The sequence below is a fragment of the Panthera uncia genome, chromosome A2 (assembly GCF_023721935.1).
Source record: "Panthera uncia isolate 11264 chromosome A2, Puncia_PCG_1.0, whole genome shotgun sequence".
NCBI lineage: Eukaryota > Metazoa > Chordata > Mammalia > Carnivora > Felidae > Panthera > Panthera uncia.
In genome coordinates, this window is record NC_064816.1 from 104,802,058 (window position 1) to 104,829,092 (window position 27,035).

General features: G+C 35.5%; 1 protein-coding gene and 1 long non-coding RNA gene across 4 annotated transcripts in view; both read right to left on the reverse strand.

Annotated features, from left to right (window-relative positions):
• Positions 1 to 27,035, reverse strand: part of CRPPA (CDP-L-ribitol pyrophosphorylase A) — a 431,068-nt gene that overhangs the window by 205,624 nt on the left and 198,409 nt on the right. For all 3 annotated transcript variants that reach the window (XR_007460022.1, XR_007460021.1, XM_049641571.1), the window contains exon 9: positions 26,746 to 26,877. Coding sequence is in view for 1 of the 3 variants with exons in the window: in XM_049641571.1 (XP_049497528.1) it covers positions 26,746 to 26,877 (132 nt within the window). In the remaining 2 variants the exon portion in view is untranslated. The remainder of the gene's footprint in view (positions 1 to 26,745; positions 26,878 to 27,035) is intronic.
• LOC125929971 (uncharacterized) lies at positions 299 to 14,520 on the reverse strand. Its single transcript, XR_007460023.1, has 2 exons — positions 14,437 to 14,520; positions 299 to 10,312 (listed from the first exon to the last, which is right to left on the reverse strand). It is a non-coding gene; the product is annotated as an uncharacterized LOC125929971 (long non-coding RNA).

Sequence of the window (27,035 nt, forward strand, 5' to 3'; positions counted from 1 at the left end):
TTTTCCCCCAAGCACTTATTATTACTATTCCCTAAATTACTATGAAATTTTCTAGTACTTTTACTATTTCATATCCACTACAATACAGGGTCCACAAGTTCAGAGATTTTCCTGTCATCTATTCCTTGGTGCATTCCAAGCTTCTACAAAAACCTGGCACAGTGCAGTTTTTTTAATGATCAAATCTTTGACAAATGATGGCATCTTATAGGTCCTAACCCTTCATCTATGAAGAAGGAATTAAAACTCTCTTATCTGCCCAGTTGTTTGGACCAACACTAGATTAGCTTCGAAGACATTTTGTTAGATAGGCTTAACATTTACAATCAGTTGACATTAAGCAAAGCAGATTATCCTCCATAATGAGGGTGGGACTCTTCAACTCAACCAAAGCTTTAAGAGCCATGACTGAGATTTCACAGAGGATCAAAGTTCTGCCTCAAAACTGAGACAAAGAAATCTTGCCTAATTTTCCAGGTTGCCAGCCTCCCCTACAGATTTCAGACTTGCTGAAATCCTGCAATCAAGTGACAATCTCTCTCTCTCCCCATATATTTTCTGTTTCTCTGGAAAACCTTCATTAATATAATAGAATTGATGCAACTCAAATTTTAGGAACAATGGTAGTAACATGCCTGCTTAGAGAGGCAAAGACAACATGCACAATTTGATAAATTATTGCTTAAGGAGTCTACTGTTGAGACATAATTCAGGCAATCCAAAATGCACAGATGTTAAGTGTAAAGTTTAATAAGCTCTGACAAATACAACTGTCTATCCACCATCCCCATAAATGTACTCTTTCATAAGCTCCACATGTTGTTTTTGAGGTTAAACTATGTATTATTTTGTGTGTATATCTATAGATTCAGTTTTAAACTTTATATTTAGGTTTCTGGTCATCTTGATTTTCCTTTTGTACCAAGCTAAAGATAGAGGTTGAAGTTCAATGTTCTCTGATAACTCTTTACAACTATTTTAGAAATAGTTGCTGAAAAGATTTTCCTTTCCCTATCAAATCACCTTGACGCCTTTGTAAAAACACAATTTATTAAATATGAGGCAATCTATAGATTGCAATCTATAGATTTCTAGACTGTTCTGTCCAGTTCCTATTTCTTACACCAATTCCACACAGTTTTGCTTCTTCTGTAGACTCACAAGTCTTTACATCAGTTAGAGTGAGTCATCCCACTTTGTTCTCATAAAAAAAATAATTACAGCTATTCCAAGCTGTTTGCATTTCTGTATAAATTTGAGAATCAGGCTGTTATTTTCAATACTCTTGGTATTTTGAGTGGAAATGCACTGAATTTGGTATCAAATCATTATCTTGACAAACCATGAACATAATATATATCTCCACTTATTTAGGCATGAATTTCTCTGAATATTTTGTAACTTTAAGTATAGAAATCTTCAACATTTTCCTATTTATTTATTTATTTATTAAGTAGGCTCCATGCCCAGTGTGGAGTCCAACGTGGGGCTTGAACTCATGACCTTGAGATCAACATCTGAGTTGAGATGAAGAGTTGGACACTTAACCAAGCAACCCAACCGCCCCAACATTTTTCTATTTCTAAATTTTTCATATCTTAGCATGCTACTGTTTCATTACTTTTTTAACTTTAGTTTCTAATTGTTTGTTGCTAGAATATGAAAATAGAGTTTTCTGTTTTGATCTTATAGTTAAGGAAATTTAATATTCCTCTAAAGTTAGTTAACTATGGCACTTTTTCATGAAATACTTACTAAAAACTTGCAGAGTATTTTATATAGCACAATATAGAATAAGTTGTTTTACTTCTAATGTAAATTTACTTCAATAAACAACTCTGTATTTGTAATTTGTGATATACTTAATGTTCTCAACCACAGAGCTGCCTGTTAATTAAAAGATATAAACTTTAAGATAAGAATTCCACTATATTTAAATTGCTGCTCATATAAGCTTAGGAAGGAACTGAATAAACACTCTAGCATTAATACCATAAATGTAAAAGGGGTTAAATATAAATCTTGTTTTAAAAAATCTTCAGAAATCAGTAAAGTAGCATTGCTTTTGCAGAGCTAGGACAAAAGTATCTCAAGGCACATGTCCTCCATGCTTATCCTCTTATGTATGAACAGGGACAATTCACTCTGCACTGTCTTCACAATAGGAGTCAAATAGGAGTGAATTTGACTTTTTACATGTTGTGGCTAATTGGTTGATTTCATTAAAACTAAAACACTCAATGGAAAACAAAAAAACAAAAAAACTGACCAGGAGCAGAAAGTTTAAGCCTTAATGATAGAATTAAATACCTGTTGACCTATGACAAAAATTTTCACAAGCAAGAAGAAAGAGAGCCAGAATGACAGAAGGGAACAAAGAGGACTTGAAATCACATGAGGATTCTTTTGTTGGCCTTTGCGGAAACCTAAGTTAGGCCTTTAAAGCTATGTTGTAAGCAGAAAGGACTATGAACATGGGCCTTTATTCCCACATACACCACCACTATCCTGATATACACACTGTCGAAGCCTTCTACAAGTGAGTAAGCCAGGGCACTTTTATCTTCGCTCCTTCTACAATATGGTGCCTACTCTGTTGAAGTAGAAGACCTTACAGAGGGCTCCTTGGAGGGCTTCCCTTTACAGACCATTCCTACTCTTCCCCTCAAGGACATGTTATATATCCACACACATTTTTTGTAGTACTTATTTTTCAGTCTCAAGTCCCTTACCATGTCTGTCCACATCCCTTTGCCTTTTAACCCTTTTCTCAATTTGATTACAAGACTTTTAACATGGCAGTACATCATGGAGCTGAAATTTCTGTCGACACAAACCTAACAAAAATCTATCAGAAAAAGCAAAGATCTATTGAAAGTATTCCTCTCCCCTATTCTAGGTAACAAAAAAAACCTAATTTTGCATTCACTTCTTATATCCTGTTTTATTTTGCTAAACTGTTTTCATGAGATTTTTTTCTTTTTTGTTTTTCTACTCAAGTGTTATGAATATAAGGTATATTTATACATTCTCTTAATGGTGAAGATAAAGAGTACTAAAGGCAAACATGACCAGATTGAAGAGTAGTCTGATCTATCTTAACACTGTAAAACTTGTACAATTTTGAAAATTATGTGAGTTTAAACACTTGGTTTTCCTTTCCTTTTGTTTTCCTTTTTTTTTTTTTTAAGGGGTGGGGGGCAGTCTTAACTAAAGAATATAGCATCTGACCTAAAGAGTAGAGATTTTTGCAGTTTGAAATTTCCCCAGGTCATTCTGATAGGTTCCTACACCACCACCAATTATTGCCCCACCCCACCAAGAACCATAGAAGCAAAAAAAAAAAAAAAAAAAGCATGAAAAACACTGTTTACAATGTTCTTTGTAATATACAATTAGGAGCCCAACCCAAAACAAAGTAAGCTACACAATGATCCCTAGAAGCAAAGATAATTAAGATAAGCAGATAATTAAGGTGAGCAATATTAGAAAAACAGTGTTATGGCTCCCTAGTACTCTCTGGAATGTATCCCACCAAGCCAATTCTGTCAGTGAAACTAATCAACTACCTAAGAACTATTCTTCCTGGAACCAAATATGTCACAGAGGTTTTGTCTCTTTAACGGGGTTGCTTTTTACAATTTAAACATTTACTCTAGTTCTTTGAAAAGTCAAAACTTCCCCGTCACCCCCCAATACAGCCTCACCTGCACACATCAAGGTAGTATAGACCAGGAAACAATCTATCTGGGTCTTGATGATGCCACAACAAGTGTCAGATCCAAATGCACTGAAATAGGCATTTGCTACAAGAGCAGAGAAGGGCCTCAGCCTCCCACCTCTGGAATGAACCAGAACAATTCCTGTGGAGCCCTCAGCTTCACTGTGGCCAAGAGTGAGAGACTGACAAAGTTCAGGGATACCGGAGATGGTCAGGCAACTCTACTATCTTCCTCCTCAATATCGGGGCTTGGTTATGGGTACTTCAACATAAAAGGCTCCTCTCCTTGAAAGGACTTGTTCTCAGGGGCCATCTTTGGGCTCTGTTCTCCAAGACTCCTCCCACGCTGCACACCCAGTCTTGCCACTCCATGGGAACAGACAATTTGCTTCAGATCCATTTCTTGCTGTTCACTCCTCTATAAAAACTGATGACAAAGACTGGTTCTGGGATTACAAGTCCATCAAGGCCAGGATTCCTTTTGTTCCTCTAAGTTCCACACTCAATCATCAAGGAAAGATCCTGCCAAACTCCATACCCAGCAGCATCCCACGCTCAACAGCCAAGAAGAAAAGAATGGATCATATAACAATCTAAAGAGAAATTAAGTTTTATTTTTAGGATAAATCAGAAGTCTGCTAAATGTTAATAATATAACACGGCTTCCATTTTAGAGTAATTTTTTAAAGAAGCTCTTCTACTCAAGCCTCACTGAGCAGCTACACATTGTGGTACATTTTAGGTCCAAACCCAATTCAACTACTTACGAGCTTACGGTGTGAAGAGTTACTAAAGTTTCTGGATTAGAGATTCCTCACCAATATATAGTTGAGGTATTAACCCATCATAGGACTATTCTGAAATTTCAATGAAGTGTATACAAAGTACCTAGTGCACCCAGTGCTCCAAAATGTTAGTCTTCTGGTGGCTCTTTCAGCCCACGGGTCCTGTCTCTGCTTTAATAAAACTGCACTTAAAAACAAAGTGTTAGTCTTCTTCCTACCCTCTATGAATGCCCTTCACTTAGCAGGGCACTCAACTAGACACGGGCACAAGTAGAACATAAAATAAACAATCAAAATTAATGGAGTTATCTTAAGTTAAGAGAACTAACACTATAGATACCATGATCAAGTTCATTCAAGAGAAATGCAGTGGTGTTTTCCAAATAATGTGGCTCATTAAACTTCAAAGATGTAGAGTGTCTTTGCAAACACTCAGGTGTGAGACTCCAGAATTCCAGAAGTCAAGGTCAAGAGCCACCTTCACTGATCAGGATGAGGTCTGTTCCCTTTACATCCGACTGGTCACATAAAATTAGCTATCACTCTAGGGTACATTTTCCTTGAACAGCAAAGACAGCAAACACTAAATTACTCTCACAATTTTGCTGTTTCCATAATAATGTCTCCCTATGACCTAATGATATAAATTATTTTAGTATGCAAAGTAGGCCAACCCTGTTGATTACTCAAATGCTGGCAATCATGTTTCATTGCAATACAAAAGCCAGTCTAGCGGTCTGACAACATAGCTGGGAAAACCCTTTAATAAAAAGACAAACACCTACCCAAACCCAGGTGGAACAGAGTAAGGCAAACATGATAAATGTGACACACCTACATCATGAATATACCATTGTGAATACGAAGCAGGCTTGAGGGCACAGAAAGGAAAACCTAGTTATGAAATCTAATCACACACCTGTGAAGGACAGATGCTCCTGTTAGGGGAGGAGACTGGGGTCTACTTTCCGCTGTGTGCCTGGTAAAATTGTACATGGTTTAAGTTTAAAAACATGTGAATTCACTTTCTCTCAAAAAAAGGGGGGGGGATACATCTGTAACCCTTAGCATTGCCTCATTTGAAAAAAAATGAAGTTTCAATTCAGGAAAACTTATTTCCTTCATTCCTTTAGGTTATAAAGTAACTTGAGAGCTAAATTAAATTAATTCTATTTTCCATTGGAAAATTTGCAAATTCTCTATTTTCTATTGGAAAATTTGAAATATTTTTTCACTTCAATTTTATGTAATATAAAGTAACAAGAACTGCACATAAAGACTCTGCCCACAACTCTGTACTGAGATGACAAAACCCTGGCATGCCTTCTAGCAACAATAAGACCAGGTCCCTAGAATGACACCAGTCCCCTATTAAAATGCTTAAGAAAACAACATGGCCAGTCCAATTTACTGTTTGTTTTAACCAATACAAGAGGATAGGCCCCTTGAGTTTCCTTAAGAACATTTACTAAAAAGGGCTTACAAAAATAAATCCTTTCTCTGTATATTTGGGATGTATGTTTATCTCCTACAAGTCAAGAGTGTATTTCTCAAGTTCCTTCCTTTATGTAATCATCAGGAAGGATAGAACCTTGGTCTCCCTGACTCTGTGAGAGAACAGCATCCCAACTTCAGCAAGAGCCAGCTAGCAGACACATCTGGCCTTATCACGTTTATGTTGACATCCCTTTGTAACTTTTTACTTGAAACTCACTCTGCTCCTCCCTACTCTTTCATTGTCACCTCTTCACAAATCAGAATGGAGCTCAGCTGTTTCCCCTGCTATCATGAGTTACTGAATAAATCTGGCTTCATGACTTTCACTAACATCTGGCTTTGCTTATCTTTGACAGTAATGACTTTGGTATGTGTAAAGATTATGTCCAAAGACCCTAATTTTTAAAATTCAGCATCCCAAGACAAAATTTCCTAATAAAATAGATTAGAACTAATCAAAAAACTAACACATTTAATTGATGGCCATAAATCTAACAATTCTATTAACACACACAGGCCATTTAGTAGGATCCTAATTCTGTAGAATGAGCCCAGAAAAGGAAAAGAAAAATTCTTTAAACACAAACTAAAATTATTTTCCTATTACCATCAAAATAAAGTTCTCCTTAATCATAATTCCATGTAGAACTTCTATGTTTTCTGAGTGTATGTTCAAAGCATAATTTTTTTTAAAAGTTTCAGTAAAGATCTTTCTTTCACTTGTATTATTGTACTGACTAGAGAATTCATTACAACAGATTCATTAATGAATGGTGTTTCTAGTTTCCAGATTTTGTTATTTTCATGGACCCAAATCAATCAGACATTCTATTATAACTGTAATTTATTCCAAAACCATCACCTTAAGATGTGTAAATGTCCAAAAGAAATTGATTTTATTTGATGGACATGAATATTTTTTCTATACATAAATGAATTTCTATTACTTCACATGAGTTCTTGTGCAAGATGCATCATGGTTATGCTTAAATACTAAGAACACATTCTTCATCATTACAGTGATTTGCAGTAACTTAAATTCATGCCTCAGTGTGACTATAAATTGTTCAATCTCATAGATGTTGAAAAGTACTGTCTCATAGTAGAAATTGGTAATGTTCATCTACAAACCTCAAATCTACACATTATTTAAAAACATTTTTTACATCAAGAGTCATATTTAATCTCAATATTAGCAACATTACAATGAGCATCTGGAAATACTATAAACAAGACCTACCTTAAATATTTTCTGTATGGCATTCACATTCCTACAAATTGAAAAAGCCTATGAAGTGCTAGAATGATTCAAGGTATAAAGTTTCAACTAAAAAAGTGAAGCTACTACCTAACTTGATTTCTAAAAACTAATTAATCCAGTGATTTACCTTATGGTATACTAAGATGTTTTATAAGTCAATTAAAATTTTTCTTACAAAAATTTTTGAAAAAAATGGTATCACAAGGCTTTTTCCAAAATGTAAGTAGTGTGTACATTCAAATTCCTAATACTGTCAAAGATTAATAAATTGGCACATGACCAATTCCCTTAAGGGACAAAACAGCTACCTGACAATGAATGTTCACATGGTAATGTGTTAAGAAAGCATGCAGAAACCTGAAACAGAAACATCTACTACCTAGATATCAAAAATTGTTCTTGCTTAACAGTTTACCAGGAAAAGGGTAATACTGAACACTTCCTGATCAAAAAGTTATGTTCTGTTTTTAATTACTGCTTTTATATTTTTCTAATTATCTTTCTCTGGTTATTTTTGAGCTAAGAATGACAGTCATTTGAATGGAAATATAAATACACTAAAAAATCAAATTCACTCACTGTAAATAAAATAGTAATTACAGATCCTGTAAGAAAGATCAAGAGAACACACATACCCTCCACTTGGCATAATTCTATTTTATAAAAGACAGCATTTAAAATTAGTAACAATTCGTTGCTTTTGTGTTGAAGTAAAAATGTACTGGTATGTTGATTATACAGCATATATTCTTGAGTTCTCAAATTTGAAAATGTACAGATTCTTGACATTTCTACCAAGATAATCATGTTATTTACAAATATTAATACATTTCTTTCTCACTTTCCAATCCGTTGACCTTTTTTCTCTCTTTTGCCTTAATGCTCCAGAACATCCAGAGCAAAGTTGACCAGAATGGTGATTATGGCCATTGTTTCCTTTTCTTTATTAAGAGGCAGCAGACCTAACACGCCGCCAGTTGGATGTTTATTTTTTTAGGAAATCACTTTATCAAGAAACTATTTCTATTTCTAGTTAGTTAACAGCTAATCATGACTGTACTGGGTGATGAATTTTATCAGCTTTTTGCTCCACCTTGAGATATTTTTCTTCTTTAGTGTGAATAAATGGCAAATTGTTGCAGTGGGCTTATTAATAAACTATTTCTAAGTTTCTGGGATAAGCCAACTGGCACTCATTTATGAATGATAGTGACCTACATTTCAGCATTTATTCACTTTCACCTTTCTATAAATTTGACTGATAGCATAAATATACGGTTTAACCACCTTTCTGTTAATATTTTGTATACTTCCAGGAACACAGTGTGACATGAACAAAAACCAGAGAAATCTAGTAAACAAGAAAGGTAAGGATACTACTCAAATTTGTTATGTTCTGATAATACTTACAAGTATATGTACAATTTTGCACACTACATGTTAGTAAATCAGCATATGGGCATTGAGGGCCTACTTTGTAAGAGGTTCCATTCCGGATGGTAGAAATAAATCAGTAAGCCAGAAAAAAAATACACACACATACCCTGCCTTCTAAGGGTTCCCATTTCAGGTAAGGGAGAAGGATAATAAATACATGTAAGTAAAGAACACTGTGCACCAGATTGTGTTACATTGCTCTGAAGAAAAAGTATGATGGGTGATGTACAGTACTTGAGTGGTGGAAGGACAAGGTCAATACATTTTTACTACAAACCCCATCTGGAAAGAAATCACTAGGAGAAAGGCAGTCAAAATTAAGTATTACAATAAACAGTACAAATATATGAAAACTATTTTTTTCTGGAAAAAAAGGCAAGTATGGCAAGATTGATAGATAAATAGAAGAGTAATTTCCAACCCATTTCCTTCTACTGTAACAAAAATTAAGAATCATGCTCAGAGTGTGACCTGCTTGCCCTCTCCCTTTTCTAGAAGGGAGACTCTTCTCCCTCCTCCCACCTTCTTCCAGGAACAAGCTGGAATGAAGATAAGATGAATGGGTGTTACTATTCTAGTGGCTAATTGTTTTTATTAATTTGAGTCACTATTTTCCAAATTGTGAAACTATTTTTAGCAATGTCTTTTTCTTACAGAATTACTAAGATACAAAATACCCCAAATAATAAAACAGCTTAGTTCAGGCTGCTATAATAAATTATCATATGCTGGGTGGGTTAAACAACTACCTATTTATCACAGCTCTGGAGGCTGGCAAGTCTAAGACTGAGATGCATGCAGATCAGTATCTGTTGAGCACCATGTCCTATGTTGCACATTGCTGGCTTCTTGTGTCCTCACATGGCAGAGGAGAAGGGCACTAACCCAATTTAGGAGGGATCTACCCTGATAATGTAATTGTCTCCCAAAGACCTCAATGCCTAATACCATCACATGGGGGGTAGTATTTCAACATAGGAATGTGGGGGAAACACACTCAGTCCATAACATTAACAGCTATGTAATTTGGGTCTGTCCAGCAACTATTCCCCATGCTGTTGACAATGGCTCCAGAATTTTCTTTTGTGAATGTATCCAGTCCTTACAGTCATCCATGTTGTTTGGATAAGCTGACCTGGCTTCAGAGATGGGCATATTAACTAAGCCTGTTAAGAGAATGAACATCCACTTGGGCCACAGTAATTCAATCAGAAAATAAACAAGCTTACTGAAAGCAAGAACCAAAAGTTGTGGCAAAAATATTGGGATAAAGACAATCTTTTCCATGGAATTTACTACACTAAAAAAATATATAAACTTATAACAGTTGATGGTTATGGTTGATACTACTTAAAAATTACATGAGACACCTGTCAGGCTAAAATCAAAAACACAAGAAATGACATGTCGTCAAGGATGTAGAGAAAAAGGAACACTCTTGCACCGCTGGTGGGAATGCAAACTGGTGCAGCCACTGTGGAAAGCAGTATGGAGGTTCACCAAAAGGTTAAAAATAGAAATATCCCACAACCCCGCAATTGCACAAGTAGTATTCACTCAAAAAATAAAAAAAAATAAAAAAAACACTAATTCAGAGGGATATACGTACCCCTGTTTATCGCAGCGTTATTTACAATAGCCAAATTACGGAAGCAGCCCAATGTCTATTGATAGATGAATGGATAAAGAAGATGTGGTGAGCGTGGGCGCGTGCATAGACACACAAACACACACACACACACAGGAATGTTACATGAGCCGTAAAATGAATGAAATCTTGCCATCTGCAACCACACGGATAGAGCTAGAGAGTATAATGTTAAGTGAAATAAGTCAGTCAGATAAAGACAAATACTGTAAGATTTCACTAATATGTGGAAAAAACAAATGACCAAAAGAAAAAGAGAAAGAAACCAAGAAAGATACTTTAAAAAAATTTTTTTTTAAGTTTATCTATTTTGAGAGAGACAGAGACAGTGCTAGTAGGGGAGGGGCAGAGACAGAGGAAGAGAAAGAATCCAAAACAGGCTCTGCACTGCCAGGGCAGAACCTGATGCAGGGCTTGAACCCACAAAACCATTAGATCACAACCTGAGCGGAAACCAAGAGTTGGTCGATTAACTGACTGAGGCACCCATGCACCCTACAGACTTTTAACTTTTATAAAGAACAAATTGAAGGCTATTACCAGATGGGAGGTTGGGGGAGCGGGGGAGCAGAGGAGCAGAGATGGGTGAAATACGTGATGGAGATTAAAGAGTACACTTACCATGATGAGCACTAGATAATAGATATAATTGTTGAGTCACTTATTATAAACCTGAAATTCATGTAACACTATGTTAAGTATGCTAGAATTATTTTTTTAATTACATGAGAATAAAGAATGAAGTTATTGGGTGTAGGCAGGGGTGGAAGAGAGACAATAGAGAAAAAGAGGTCATCTCCCTTTGAGTATCTGGGTCTAATAAACCCTAAAGTTATGAATCTTGGATTGGCCAGTTACATTAATTCAATATATATTTTGTTTCTGATATTCACAATTAAAATTTTCCAAATGATAAACCAAGTAGTTCATCAATTAATTCAACAGGCTTAAAACTCCTTTCTGCTGTGATTCTCCCCAAGTCAATTTCCTTGAAACTGACATACATGCTACATTTTCTTTAAGTTTTGAAATAATCATAAAATTTTGTTCAGGATGTATAATACTGAAATCTGTACATTAACAAAGCTAGCAGCTTCACATCCATTTATTAACAGATAATGTTCCAGATATAAAAAAATATGTATCATTTGTCAAAATTTCAAGGTAACTGGTGGAACATTTAAAGATGAAATTTAAATTCACATTTCTATTGTATAACAAACTGTGGCAAGTGTACGTTTATTTTATAGCTCATTCAAAATTATCAGTCTGTTTACCGAAGTGATAATTCTGCAAATTGCGAACAGTCTACACTTGTGTTTTCAAATAAAAATTTTAAGGAACTTGGTATTTTGACTAAAAACCCTTGTTTCCCATCTAAAACATCTTAAGCATCTGAAAAATTCATGACATTTGAAATGAGTCAAAGGTGAGCCTGAATAAATATCCAAATGATACAAACACCAATTAAAATTCTGATTGAGAAGGCTTTAAGTTAGCAGTAATTTAGCCACCATATCTAAGCCCAACTTTGGATGCTTGAGGAGATAATTACAGAATTATTCTAAAATTTCATTTAAATTTAGCACTTAAATGAAATGTCATGGTAAGAAAAAGTCCCCTTCCTTTATAATCCTTGTTAAAGTAAGGGAACTACAGAACAAGCAAATTTAGTTCTTAAGCTTTTCTAAGACTTTACAAAAAGCATAACTTGTTAACCTTTTGGGATTTTGACTCATTATTTTCCTTTATTGTACATTTTAGTCAGGAAATTTACTATTCTCCAATGCCTAGATGATATCACGGTCTACTATTTTGTCTTAGCACATATGCTTTCTTACTAAATAAAGCCCCAAAAATATGAGAGCTGAAAAGATGTGTAATTCCAAGTGCAATATACAGGGTTTTAGAAGGTAGAGGTTTCCAGAGAGCTAGCCAGGCTGACAAAAGGCAAAATAGCTATTTGCCCATCACTGATTTTCATGAATTCATCACAAGGGTCATAAGGCTTTTGCTTAACTAGTCTCTTGGAAGTAGCTACCTTTGGAAATAATTAAGCTCTGAAAAGCAAATGTTATGCATTTTTAACACCCAGTTAACCTGCTATAGTTCCTTCATTGAAACCACTCCCTGAGGGCAAGGGTCTCAGCCAAGGTTTGACTTTCTCAGTGTCCCCTACAAAGGGACTTACGCATATTTAAAAACACAACTTGTCCTTCTTTTCAAGGTCTTAAAACAATCTGCATGGGGCGCCTGGGTGGCTCAGGTGGTTAAGCATCAAACTTCAGCTCAGGTCAGGATCTCACAGTTTGTGAGTTTGAGCCCCATGTTGGGCTCTGTGCTGACACTTAAAGCCTGGAGCCTGCTTCTGATTCTGTGCCTCCCTCTCTCTCTGCCCCTCCCCTGTTCACACTCTGTTTCTCTCTCTCAAAAATAAATAAATATTTTTTTTAAAAATCTGCAAAAATTTGAGGAATGGTAGGAAGCATTCAGTTGTGATTTACTTGACTTAGGAGAGTGTATTTATGAAGAAAATCCACGTTCTTGTTATGTTGCTGGCAAAGACTGGTAATCTTTACGAGTAAAGAAAACACAAAACAGGAGGCCCAACTTTATAAAATACGAGTAGAGGCTTCTTAAAACTTATATTGGCCATATCGTTGTTGAATATCATTAAGACTCTCCCCAGTTGTGTTTCTTCTTGAATGCTTGTGCTTCTTGATCAGCCCATTTTGGGAAAATTATATTTAACATCCAAATCAAAAAAATTAAATGTAGGGAACATGCTCATTCTCCATGAACCAGAACTGATAATTCACTAGCTAGATTTTTCATAATTTCTAATGTATGTTTTTATACTATTCTCAAAAAGATCAGAAAAATACTAGGTCTACATCAATGCTGAGTTTACATTATTTTGAGAGAGAGAGAGAGAGAGAGAGAGAGAGAGAGAGAGAGAGAGAAAGAGAGAGAGAGAGAACGCACATAACTGAAAGGAACAATCCAAATGACAGCCCTGCCTCAGTTTAAAGCTAGGTTCTCTTTTCTGCTTATTATGGATCTTTGATAAGAAATACAATTGCTGAGAAGTCTGTTTTGCTTGCTGTTTGCTACGAGCATTGTGAGGCCTTTCCTGAATGTAACCCGCTGTGTAGAATGGGTTGTAAAACTTCCTAAATGTAGTCTGATATGTAATGGAATGAGTGATTGTACATAAACTAACCGGCATTTCTCCCTTCTGTAAACCTGCTTGCTCAACACATTCCTCCCCTTCCCCCTTCCCCCTCCCCCCTTTTTCCTCCAGCCACAAGTAACGGACAAAGCCTTCCCGCCAAAGGACAGACAAAGGACGCCCAATCAGAGAACAACAAATGTCCTTACTTTAAAATCAACTAATCAGGCCCCTCATAATTTGAAACCTCCCCTGTGCTATTTGTCTCTGTCTATAAAAACGCTGTACCAACCCTGATCGTGGCCTCTTGCGTCACCGGCGACGAGTGCACAGAGGACCAGGTTCGAACCTGCAATAAACGACCCTTGCCACTTGGCTTTGACTTACGACTCTGGTGGTCTTTTGTGGGAGGTTTTGGAACTTCAGGCATTACATAACCAGGGCAGGGGCTGAGAGAGAGGGAGAGAGAGAACCCACGCTGTGGAGCCCAACTTGGGGCTCAAATTCATGAATTATGAAATCATAACCTGAGATAAAACCATGAGTCCAGTTGCTTAACCAGGTGGGCAACCAAGAGCCCCTTGACTTTCCTAATATAAGAGAAAAAGAAACCGACCACCCTCCCTGAAGAGCACAAATCCTTTAATTGCAACAAAACATTTTAAAATATCAGGACAGAAATGTAATCAAGAGATAAGAGGAATTAGATGGTGATGAAGATGGTGATGAAGATGGCACATTTGATACCCGTTTCAGTGTGTTATTAATCCTATTTAAAATTCAAAACTAAACACATCACATCACAATCAGACATATGTCCAGTAGGCAAGCAAGAAATGACCTGGCTTCTCACTGCAAAGGAACTGGAAACATATACTATAATGCAGAAGCATTAAAAAAGCCATAAATGCATACATTCCTATTATATGTAGCTTGTTATTTAATAGTATATATCTTTTCACAAACACAGATCTTCACTCGAGCATCAAAATGTTTTTTTGTTTTGTTTTGTTTCCTATCTTTATAGTAAGAAGAGAGCACAAAGTCGGCTCCCACTTGCAAGCCCGATATAAGAAGAGCACACCAGTAGGTGGCACAGATTTGTTTCATGGTCCTTATTGTAATACACTTCACATTGCTCCAATTTCAGCTTGCAACGTATGTAAAAACAAAAACAAAAACAAAAAAAACCCTGCATTTTCTCTGAATAATTTTAATGGAAAATGTTTTTGTGGTAAACAAAAGTAAAACGTGTCCTACTAATAATTAACTTCCTTTTCTCCTGAATGATCTTTGTTAAAAAAAAAAAAAAAATTGTTCATGTAGCAGATCCGTGGCCTAGTTAAAAAATGTATTTTGATTTAGACCTTTTAAAGGCCATAAATACACAATGAGAATCATTTTTAAAAAGATAATACGGTAAAAATGCAATTAAACTATGTAATTTTAGTTGAAAAGGTGGTAAATTATCTGTGGTATTCTTTGAACACTATTTCCTTACTTATTTTCCTAATACAGGTTTTCAGCACGATATTGTGATGACAAACATAACATATAAATAATGACAGAAGCATAATACTCATCATGCATAGTGGTTGTAAAATATGCTTTTCTTTCCATTAAAATTCGAATTCTACAAGTTAACTGTAGATATGTTTGCTACCAACTCATTTCCTAATAGCGTTAGTATATAAATGCCATTATGCATTCAGTTAGAGGAAGTTGAAGGTTAATTAAAATACATTTCCTTAGCAGTTGTCAAAGGTGAGTAATGAGATAGAAGGAAAACTAATAAACCTACCATTTTCTATACACAAATCTATTTGCCAAACATTACTCATATCTCCCTGATTCTCAGTGGAGAAAGTACCTCTGTATTTCCATTACGATCATAATCAGAAATGCTAATAGAATTGTCAGAGACAATAAAGACATATTCTAATTTTACAAACTACCCTTCTTCCTAAATAGTGACTGGGGTAGAAAGTAAGGAATTCATACTGGTTAGATATCTCATTTCTGGAAAAGAGTCCTCACATAGTCTCTGGTCTTACAAATATTACTCTTAATCTCAAGGACATGAAATATCTAATAGTCAATGGGACCCAAATATTTCCAAGTATTCAGAGATGCTGTCATTGGCTTAGAATGTCAAATCTTAAAATAATTATCTTGACTTCACATTTCTCTTAATTTCATTTCCCACTCTACCTGATGTCTTCAAGTCCTCTAGCATGCACGTGAAGTTCTCCACTTGATTCAGTTAAATGTTGCAATTTTAGAGTTCTTTGTACAGCTGCTTCTGAAGTTTGGATAATTAGTCTTCCATAGAAAGAAAATAAACAGAGAAAGGTATCTCCTTCCAATGTTATTTAAGGAAAATCCACATTAAACTCAGAGTATATATACAACACACTTTATTTCAAAGGGCTGACATAATGCCATATACATTTGAAAACTCTCAATTTTCCAGGAACTAATTATTTAGTTTACTCTTTCACCCTATTTGCCATGTCTTTTTTTTTTTTTTTCCTATTTCATGAGTCAAAGTATCAGACTCATGGCAACTAAAATTAAATCCTATTTTTGACTTTGCTTTGATATTAGTATTATAGCAGTTTTGCTGCGGGGAAGGTTTATAGAAAATCATGACTCCCAATAAAGTTTCTCAATATTTTCTGTAAGTCTACAAAGCTGTCTTCCCTGAAAATTACCAATACAATGTCAGATTCATTGGATTCCTTTTATTCCTAGTCATTTAGACTTCCTACGACACCTATCTTTTCTGGAAACTCTTCTCCAAGCCTCTACGACAAAACATTTCTGGGTTATATACTCTTAATGTAATAGGTCTCAACTTATTGAAGACAATACCACCACTTTATAGCTATTATTTTGTAATTCAAGGTTCACTCACTAGAACTCAAATAAGATAGCCTATCTACAAACATATGTTTATCTTTTTGATGTATGGATATTTGATACGGACTTGATATGAATTTGACCTAAATCAAGCTCTTAAAAAAAAAAATTATATAGATTACATCAAGGTAAGTTGCTATTTCTTTGCTCTTCATCTCTCTGCTACGACATCTTCAGCTGTTATTATTCTATTCACATATCAAAAATGTGTATGATCATATGTACATGCATATATATTACTTATTATATATACACAACCTAGGTTTTTCATTAAAACATTTCTAGCCCTATTTAAGGTTACCAACCCCTTACTCTGCATGGGGTAGGTATCAAGAAATATTTAACCTTAATATTTGAACTCAGGTATTATTGTGGAAGACCGTGTCTGATATGACTCCTAATCATCACCACCTCCAAGTATACATGCCCTTGTGTAATCATTTCCCCAGAGGGTGCATAGAGCCTAGTAATTTACTTCCAATGGACAGAACACAAGAAAGATGATGGGATGTCACTTGGTGATTATGTTCTAGAAGACTGACTTTTTTCTTGGTCCTCTCTCTTGCATGGTCTAACACCGTGAGATACTCTATGAACAGGCCCCAACCACAAGCTTGTAAAGATCTGAGGCCTCAGTGCAAAAGGGCCCAGAAGAACCAAATCCTTCCAAAAGCCAGATAAGTGAGCTAGGAAGCAGATCACTACCAGTGGAGCCTTGAGATGACTTGAGTCTTGAGAAAGGCCAAGACAGCTGAACCCACAGAGACTGTGAGATTATAAACATTTTTTTAAGCCACTAAGTTTGAGAATAATTTGTTATGCAGTAATAGCTAACTAATACATTATTCGAAAAAATAAGTGCATTAGTTTTCCAAGGCCATTTTCATTCATAATGTTGCTTCATTTATTCCAAAAAATTAAGTGGAGATCTGTAGCAGAAGTTTGTACCTAATACACCATTTCATTTATGTATATCTAAGTATAATAGCTTATTGCCACTCTAATGAGGCTAAGTAAGCTATCCAAACTCCCTAAAAAGTGTTTTGTTTTTTCATCTCACACAATTTGGAAGACACATTATATTTTATGATGTTCCTATTTTCCCAAAGAATGACTAAGTTTAAACATTAAAAGCCAAAACAATATTGGAAGTGAAAAATATTTAGTCTCATAAACATTCCCACATCAAAACAGTCTGATTACTCTGAACAGGGTATTATGGGTTTCTGTAAACAGATTTGGTACAGCATGTTTGGTGTGCATGCCACATGATTCAGTGCCATGGAAAGAATTGTGTGCTAAGTAAATAATTCCCAGTTAAACTACAAGTAATTGCTTGCTGCGGGAAGTGGGGTTTTAAGTCTAACCTCCTCCAAGATTATCATTAAAAATCACTGTTCTGCTATTTGATAGCATATACCTATTCTCTAAATGATCATACTTAAAGGATGACTCATGTTAGAGGACAGAGAGCAAACGGGATGCAGTTAAGAGGGAAAGACTGGTATCAACTCTAGCTTACAAATTCAGGTCTTTTGGCACAAAAGTATGCTACAGCAGTTTGACCTGTTCATACAGTTCTCAGTGTTTCATTATGAACTTACCCGGAGTAAATGACAAAGAGATCCACCAACAAGAATGATTACTGAATGTCCTTTACCGTACATACAAGACTTTGAAAACCCAGGCAGTAGAAAAGGACAATAGTATTTAACTCATCGAGTAGAGAGATCTGGCTTACACTTTGTGACGGAAAATCAATTTACACAGCTTTATTTAAGTTGATGTTGTTGCTAAAACACTTCATTTCACCATTCCATATCCTATTGTGGAGGTTTATAGAAAAATCTCTAATCTTTTACAAATATTTTTTTTTAAAAAACCACAGAATTAGAAACCTGCTTTGGTAAATTTCTTCACTTTTTATATGTTTTCCAGAGCTGTAGTTGAAGAAAGAGTGACACTGATGAGCAGTGAGAAAGTAACTAAGCTCATCACGTTACCTTCTGACCTCTCCAAGACTTGGATTTTCTGTTTCTGCCAACTGGTGCAGTCCTTCCCAATGGCCTCACCTTGTGAAAAATACTCAAAAAGCCAAACTTTGTTTCCAAAGACCTATTTCCCACTTCATCAAACCCAGTGGAATGACAGCTCTGAGAAGAAAGGAGACAGAGGAAAATGCATAGACTAAAATGGTACACAGTCCCTGCCATGCTAACTTGTTTACTATTTTAACATTTCACTGATGGATGCTAATTGGTTTCCTGTCACAGACTGGGTGTTTGTGTCTCCTGTCAAAATTCCTGTTGAAATTCTAACCCCCAGAATGTGTTAGTATTAAAAAGTGAAGGCTTTGGTTGGTGATTAAGTCATGAGAGTGAAATCCTCATGAATAGATTAGTGCTATCATTAAAACAGACCCCAGAGAGGCCTCCCCCTCTCCCTGACACGTGAGGACGCTATGAGAAAATGGTAGCCTGCAACAGGGAACAGGGTCTTCACCAGAACTTGACCAAGCAAGCACTGGGATCTTAGAATTTCAACCTCCAGAAAAAAAAAAAAAAAAAAAAAAAAAAAAAAAAAAAACAGAAAAAACCCACAAAAAAACAGTTCCCTCTCTCAATTATAATGAAATATATCAACTACAACAAATAATTTCTCAACAAAATAAATGAAATAATATTATGGGTAAAGTTTAAGGTCACATAAGAAGAGGGAAGAATATCTAGGCTCAGGTTCAGAATTTCCCTGTCAGAGTGAATAACGGTTGATGGGGTCATGTGACATTGGGGTCATGTCATACTGTCATGTGCCCACCTCCTGTGTCTCCATCTTCTCATCCAGTGGAGGCTTCAAAAATTTCTGATTCTGCATTTTACAAATGAAAAGACCTACACAAATTATATCACTTGTTCAAGCTCATATAGCTAGTTGTTTCAATTAGATGGGATGATGCTAATTCAGACCAAGAAATAATCAGTTAAATAATAGTTTTGGAAAAATCTTTAGCCATAAGCCTGTGTGCTTCTATTTCTAAATCCTTGAGCATGTAAAATGTATAGATTAAATTAAAAAACTGGTACAGGACTTTATAAATTTTACAGAGTTTACAAATTCTATTGTCATAAAAATTCAGGTGTAAAATTTGATTTAAAAAAATGTGTAAATTGTGACATTAAAATACCACATGGAGGCCTGGATTCAGGTAAATGACAAGCCCTTGACAGTCAATATAACATGTTAAAGGTACTGTGATTTCAACCTAGGACAAAATTCTTTCACCTAGGTTGATGGGGCTAACAATGCCAAGTGGTTCAACCAATACCTTCTCCAACCATACCCCAGTTTTCGTTAATATGCTAGAGAGACTACAGAGGAAAAAAAAACTACATTTCTTCAGATTCTGTTTTATCAAAATTCTATGGATTCTGCTATGCACATACAGGAGACTTAGAAGGTAGCAGTGAGCAGGTTGGCTTGGTTCCAGAAACAGGGAAAGTAGGTCTAAGGCAAAGACTTTGAATTTTCTGTATGATCTATGGTACAGTTTCTACCTGTAGTTTCCTAGCATCACATGTACCCAGAGTCAGTGATGGAAGGCACTTTTACTGGCACAGTCACAGAGGAGCTGAGCATTTCTGCCCCCTGCACTGTTCTTGACTAGGTGGTATCCAATCTTGGCTTCACGACTCTTCAGAAATTCTTTAAGATACAAAATGTACTAAAATAAAACTTTCTTTTACACAACCACTGATACATTTTGTTTACAACTAAGAACCTTAACCAGATAGTTTATGAGTGTTTAGAATGTTTGCTCTTAATGAACAAGAAGAGATGATCTCAGAGTTAGCGGAGAAACTTTTTCAAATGGTCATTCTTCATTCCCTTACTCAAGTTCATCTCAACATTCCATCATGTCATCTGGTATCCCAGAGCCTCCACAGAGGTGACAGTCATAAATAACCTAAAGAGGGTCAACAGTTCATTCCAGTATGTCAATATACTGAAGAACCACTCACCTAAGTCAATCATCCAAATCTGGTTCACATTACACTTTCATCAGGGCTTGAGCTTGTGAAATACATAGAGCCCCAGGTATATGCCTGATCGATTGAAATAGATTCCCTAAGGTACAGGCTAGAAATATATATTTATTAAATTTGTCAGGTGAATATAATACTGCCAGCTAAGGACTTTTATAAGAACCAGTATTTAGAAGCCACTGGCACAGAAAATCATTCATCAGCTGGGCCTAATGTAACTTCATCAAAACAACTTAAACTTATTTCTTCCTCCCAGAATACCAGTAGAACACTCAAACAAGAGAAAAGTGTACAAATGTTAGGTCTGGACTTGAGAAAAATACCTACTAAGATTTTTCATGCTATCTTTGTGAAGAAGAGGGATAAAGCTGAATGCAAAAAGCAGTGGGTACATTATTCAATGGTGCACTGTCTATACAATGACATCAAAAAAGATACTTATCATTGGAATCATATCTTTTGAACCTAGAAGCCCCATCTGTGAAATGATGAGTATGGCTTAAGTTGTATTACAGTAACAACAAAGTTTCTTTTTCATGCTACAACTCTACTGTCAACTTGCTGGAGGCTCTAAGTCACAGCATTTTCATTACCGAAAGAATGCCCACAGTTTGGAACATTTCTAGTGGTACTGGGTACATAAAACATATATCAAGTTTTATATTCAACAAATGGATAACTGTCTTTCTATTCTCAACACTTCTGATACCAAATGGTCATTATTTTATTTTTCCCACACTAAACAATTCTGACACTAACTACCCAGAATGAGCACAGACCATAAAGGTTAATGGTTCAGTCCCACAAGACTACCTTCTGGTTCAGATGGCAATCTAAGTCAGGGTCATCTGTACTCCTTACCAACAGGCTATATATAGATCAGGGGTTCCCATAACAAACTCCCCCCCAACCCTTGTGTTTGATAATTTGCTAGAATTGGCTCACAGAACTCAGGAAAACAGTTTACATATTATCACCAGTTAATTACAGGAAACATTTTTTAAAAATATACTTGCAAATGTTTGCCTTGAAAATCAGAGTTGTGACATGAAAAAAAATTTTTTAGACTTCAACAAACACTGAAAGCTCTGAACTATGGTCTTGAACAGTTCATGCCAGAAATACTAAGTGTCTATAACTTCACTATTTTATCATCACATACAGATTTGAAATAATTAGCACAGGTTCCCAAAATACATAATTTATATCATGGACCTCATGACAACTTGCATCATAAACTTAGAATAATAAGATGAAGAGTAATATTTTACATATAAATTTAAAAGAATACTTAAAAGGGGGATTAAGATCCTTTATGTAGATTAAGCTATAAAACCTGATTTTAATTATTCACAGTTATGCTTGTAAGGTTATTTTAGAAAGAGGAATAGGACTTGATTTAAATTCATCCAACAAATTTTAAGGGCTAACTTTATGCTACGTTTCTAGCCTAAAACATAAATTTCAAATCTTTCCTTATTTATTTACAACTTGAGGAACTGAGCACTCGATGATAAAGTCAGAAAACTTAATACATAAATGGTCAAGCCAGCCACTTGATCCATAAGTCTAAGTTGAAGGTACCCACAAAGAATCTATTTTCTTTTTTCCTTTTTTTAAAATTTTAATTAGATGCAAGTTAGTTAACATATGGTGTAAAAATGGTTTCAGGAGTAGAATTTAGGGCTTCATCACTTACATACAACACTCAGTGTTCATCCTAAGAGGTACCCTCTTTAATGACCATCACCCATTTAGCTCATTCCCCCACCAACCTCCTCTCCAGAAACCCTTAGTTTGTTTTCTGTATTTAAGAGTCTCTTGGGGCACCTGGGTGGCTCAGTCAGTTAAGTGTCCAACTTTGGCTCAGGTCACAAACTCGTGGTTCCTGAGTTCAAACCCAGCGTTGGGCTCTGTGCTAACAGCTCCAAGCCTGGAGCCTGCTTCAGATTCTTTGTCTCCCTCTTTCTCTGCCTCTCCCCCACTCAGACTCAGTCTCAAGCTCTCCCTATCAAAAATAAACATTAAAAAAAAAAACTTGAAAAAAACTTTAAATAAAAAAAAAGTCTCTTATGGTTTGCCTCTCTCTCTGTTTATCTTATTTTTCCTTCCCTTCCCCTATGTTCACCTATTTTATTTCTTAAATTCCACATATGAATGAAATCATAAGGTATTTATTTTAAAGGACTAATTTTTTGAAGCTAGCAGAATATTTTAAAGTCAATTTTGGAAAAAGTTAATTTATTCTTTACTACATTGATATAGCTAAGGAACATATTCAGTAATTTACCAAATGTTATCTCTATGATCAGAAAAAAATGCAAACTTATGAAGTATATCTAGAGCTAAGCAAAGCATTTGTTAAAATTTCTTATATCAATAAAAAAATATGGATAAATTGAGTTGAGTTGAAACATTATATAATTAGATGGCACTTGTGAGTAAGTGAATTATCAAGGAATTATCAGTAACTGATCATGGATAACATTGTAGAACATTTATACTCAAGAAGGAATCAATCCTTAACCTTTTCCAAATCAGTTTCTTCCCTAAAGATGCACAGAGACTGCAAATGTCTAATTATGAAGAAACTATGGCTAATTGATCATAGGTTATATTACAGATCCAAAAAGATAAATGATTGAAATACAATTAACAAGTTTAAATTCACCACAGAAAGCCCTACATATTTATGGGGAACTCTATACAAACACAAATAGAGGCTTTACAGCATCATATGTTTAAAAAGAAAAAAAAAAAGCTTGCATAATTCTATTTAATTATAATTATCATGTATGTCAACACTGTGAAGGAGCAGCCAAGCAGTCCAGACCATGCACATAACCAGAGGTACTATATACATAACAATGCAGGTCTTCTTAAAGCTAGAAAGACCACACGTACAAGCACAGATACTGAAGCCAATCCATTTTATCTTCCAAGGAGGAGTTACCAGTAAACTGAAAGCCTACCCAAACAAACTCTTAATGCTATGTCTTATGAAAAATGGTCAAAAATCTTTCTATATTTCACTGATCTAGGTTTCACAGATCAGAGACTGAAAAGGACACATAATAACAATCTATGAAAACACCCTAATGCTTATCATAGAGATAGATTTATTTAGGGAACAAAGTTCAACATATGAACACTACAAAAAGCTATGTCTCCCGGCACCACGGAAAGTACAAACCAACACTCTTCGCACTAAACAATGACAGAAGTTCCACCTTACGAAACTTGGTATTCTTAGTGTTGATATAATACTTGTCAAGTAGGCACTCAAAATTAAAGATACTGATTTAACTAAGTGGAAAAATTAGTACTGAATTAAAAAGTCAAAGATTAAAAAAAAAAAAAAAAAAAAAGTAAAAAGACTGTCCAGAGGTACTGCTTTCTTTACACGTGGACTATTTATGAGCGCTATTCCCCGAAGTTTCATTTAGAGAATAGCCTCATGAGTTGTCTATGCTTAATCAGGTATAATAGAAAATGGAAAACAGCATGCAGTTTGTCCCCAATTTGGAGATATAAAATGTTCATTAGTATATTAAGCATTTGTGAAAAGCCCTTCAGAGAAGACATCTGTTTAACTCTATTCACTGATGTCTCCCCAATTTTTTAACCATAGCCCTTTTTAATGGGGTATCTGATGAACATTCCAGGGTCCTTTGGTAAATGCTCTTTAAGGTAGAATTATGCACTGGACATGTGTTGAGCTAACAGCCAACTGGCACCTGTGTCTTTAAGGACAAAATTAAACACTGTATTTTAAATGTCCTCACATATTTGAAACATCTTTACTATTCTATTTTTAGGAAAACAAAAGCAACATCTACTTAAGCTATCTTTGCTTCCTAAAAAGATGAGAGACATATCTTGAAGGCTTTGCAAGGTCATCTTTTCCCCACTCCTGATAGCTAAGTAGATAGCTCGGTTGACAGGTCCAAATTTGCTCAAAATAATAATGGTCAGATACAAAGTAGTAGGCCGGAAAGGTGGCTCCTTTTCAACAAGGCCACTTTTCCGACCAGGAAGCCTTCCCAGGTACAGAGTCACATAGATATGCAACTGCATTCCACTAATGTGTAGAGCATGCCAGTTGGGAGGAAATGAAGCATTTTATTGTGAGTATCAACTCTACAAGGGTTACCGGGTTTAGTAAATAACAACACAAGATGCCTAGTTACATTTGAATTTCAGGCGGGATAACAAAGAATTTTAGTGTTAAGTATGCTTCATGCAATATTTTGACATACGAAAAATTAGCGTTTATCCGAAATTCAAATTTCACTAGGCAGGATATATTTCATTCAGACCATACTGTCCACTGGCATGTCAACTACAATGCATACAGACTCTTTGTGCTTAGCCCAAATCATAGGAAAAACAGAGTCCCAGAGAGTGTGTGTGCTCTACCAGTTCTCAGCTTTTGAGATTTTTTTTCAAAGAACTATATTTTATATCTGGATAGTATAGCGTTACTACTGTGTATCCATGACTCCTTTGCATGGCCCAAGAGAAAGAACTGATCATTCCTACCACAATAATCTGGAATACAACCAAAGACACTCTAGTGAAGAGGAAATATTCTTGAACAAAGATACAGACCCAAGTTTTTATTCTTATTCTGCCAGTTATGCGCTTTCCCACAAGTGTGTATCTTTAGTCCTTGGCTGTTCTGACTTGAACAGCCCTTATAACACTAACATATTGCACTTCCATGATCCTAAGTAAATTCAGCTTTGCCTCGTACTTGATGACCAACTGGAAGTAATGCTTACATATTTTAGAAGCAGAGAAAACCATCTCAAAGGAGACCAAGGAACTGGCTAAACGATGGTTCTTATATTTAATTAAAATCCGTTGTTTCAAAATAAATATTGTTACCTTCAGGCTAACAAGGTACCTTAAAAATCTCACAAACAATAACTGTTATTCATCAACTATATAACTTTCAATGTCTGTCATTCCTTACATAGTCAATACCAAATCACTTTTATTCTACACCATTAAAAACCCCATGGATTATTTCACTTTCTTGATTCCTGTGGGGTACCTGTAACAAACTACAAAGCATTCTGCCATTTCAGAGAAAGCAATCTATGCACAAAGGGCAAATCCATCTTCCCTAACAGATTCTCTAAGTAGTCTGATTTAAATAGCATTTCTCTGCACTCAGAATCTATAATCCTAATTCATTTTGCCTTCAGCTTAACTTTCTGTTTTGAATACAGGGACAGTAAGAATTTTTCCCTGATTAAATACCATGCCCTCTTATAATATGAATGCCAGGCACTGCTTTCAAGTAATTAAAAACCTTATCACCAACATTTTTAGCACAACATAAAAGAAACAAGCCATTTCAAACTATACAAATGGCTGAGTTGTGAACTCAGTTAAATACAAAAGTCTATTTCAATTTGAATTTCAAATTTTGAATTCCAAATTTGGAGCATACTTAATTTATTGTTTAGGGGTGCCTGGGTGGCTCAGTTGGTTAAGCGTCTCACTTCGGCCCAGGTCACCATCTCACAGTTCCTAAGTTTGAGCCCCGTGTCAGGCTCTGTGCCGACAGCTTGGAGCCTGGAGCCTGCTTCAGATTCTGTGTCTCCCTTTCTCTCTCTGCCCTCCCCAGCTCATGCTTGGACTCTGTCTCTGTCAAAAATAAATAAACTTAAAAATTTATTTTAATTAAAAAAAATAATTTATTGTTTATTTGAAATTCAAATGTATTCAGATATTCTGTATTTTTTATTTGCTAAATTTGGACAATCCATGAGGGCCACCTTGTATAAGATATTCACCAATTTCACTTTTTTTGTTAATCAAAACATTTTTTTTTTAATTTTGGGGCGCCTGGGTGGCTCGGTCGGTTAAGCGTCCGACTTCGGCTCAGGTCATGATCTCACGGTCTGTGAGTTCGAGCCCCGCGTCGGGCTCTGTGCTGACAGCTCAGAGCCTAGAGCCTGTTTTGGATTCTGTGTTTCTCTCTCTCTCTGCCCCTCCCCTGTTCACGCTCTGTCTCTGTCTCAAAAATAAATAAACAAAAAAAATTTTTTTAAATAAATAAATAAATAAATAAATTTTTCCGTTAGAGTCAAGAGAGGTTCCACCTACTACAGAACATGAATAGATGGGTAACTTTCCAGCCAAAATTCTTCTCATCATTATTGTATCTTTGCTTTTAACAGCTCACGTTCTCATCCTTACAACTGTAGTGTACAGAACATAAATCTGAGACCAAAATTTTACCTACCTGTGGATAATATATAAGAAGACCACATAATAAAATATTTCTCTTTTTCACTTCCTTTGCATATTCCCTAATCTGCATTAGGTTTTCCATTTTCTGATCAAAAGGTACTGATTTATAATCAAGAAAATACACCTGCAAAATAATACAAAAGGTCACATTAGAATATAATCCTTTCTCTTTGCTTTGAAAAATATAACATTAAAAAAAGCTCAAAATACAAATATAATATTATAATATTTAACAGTTTGTGTTAATTTCTAGATAAACATATCAAGCCATAAATGCTCAGT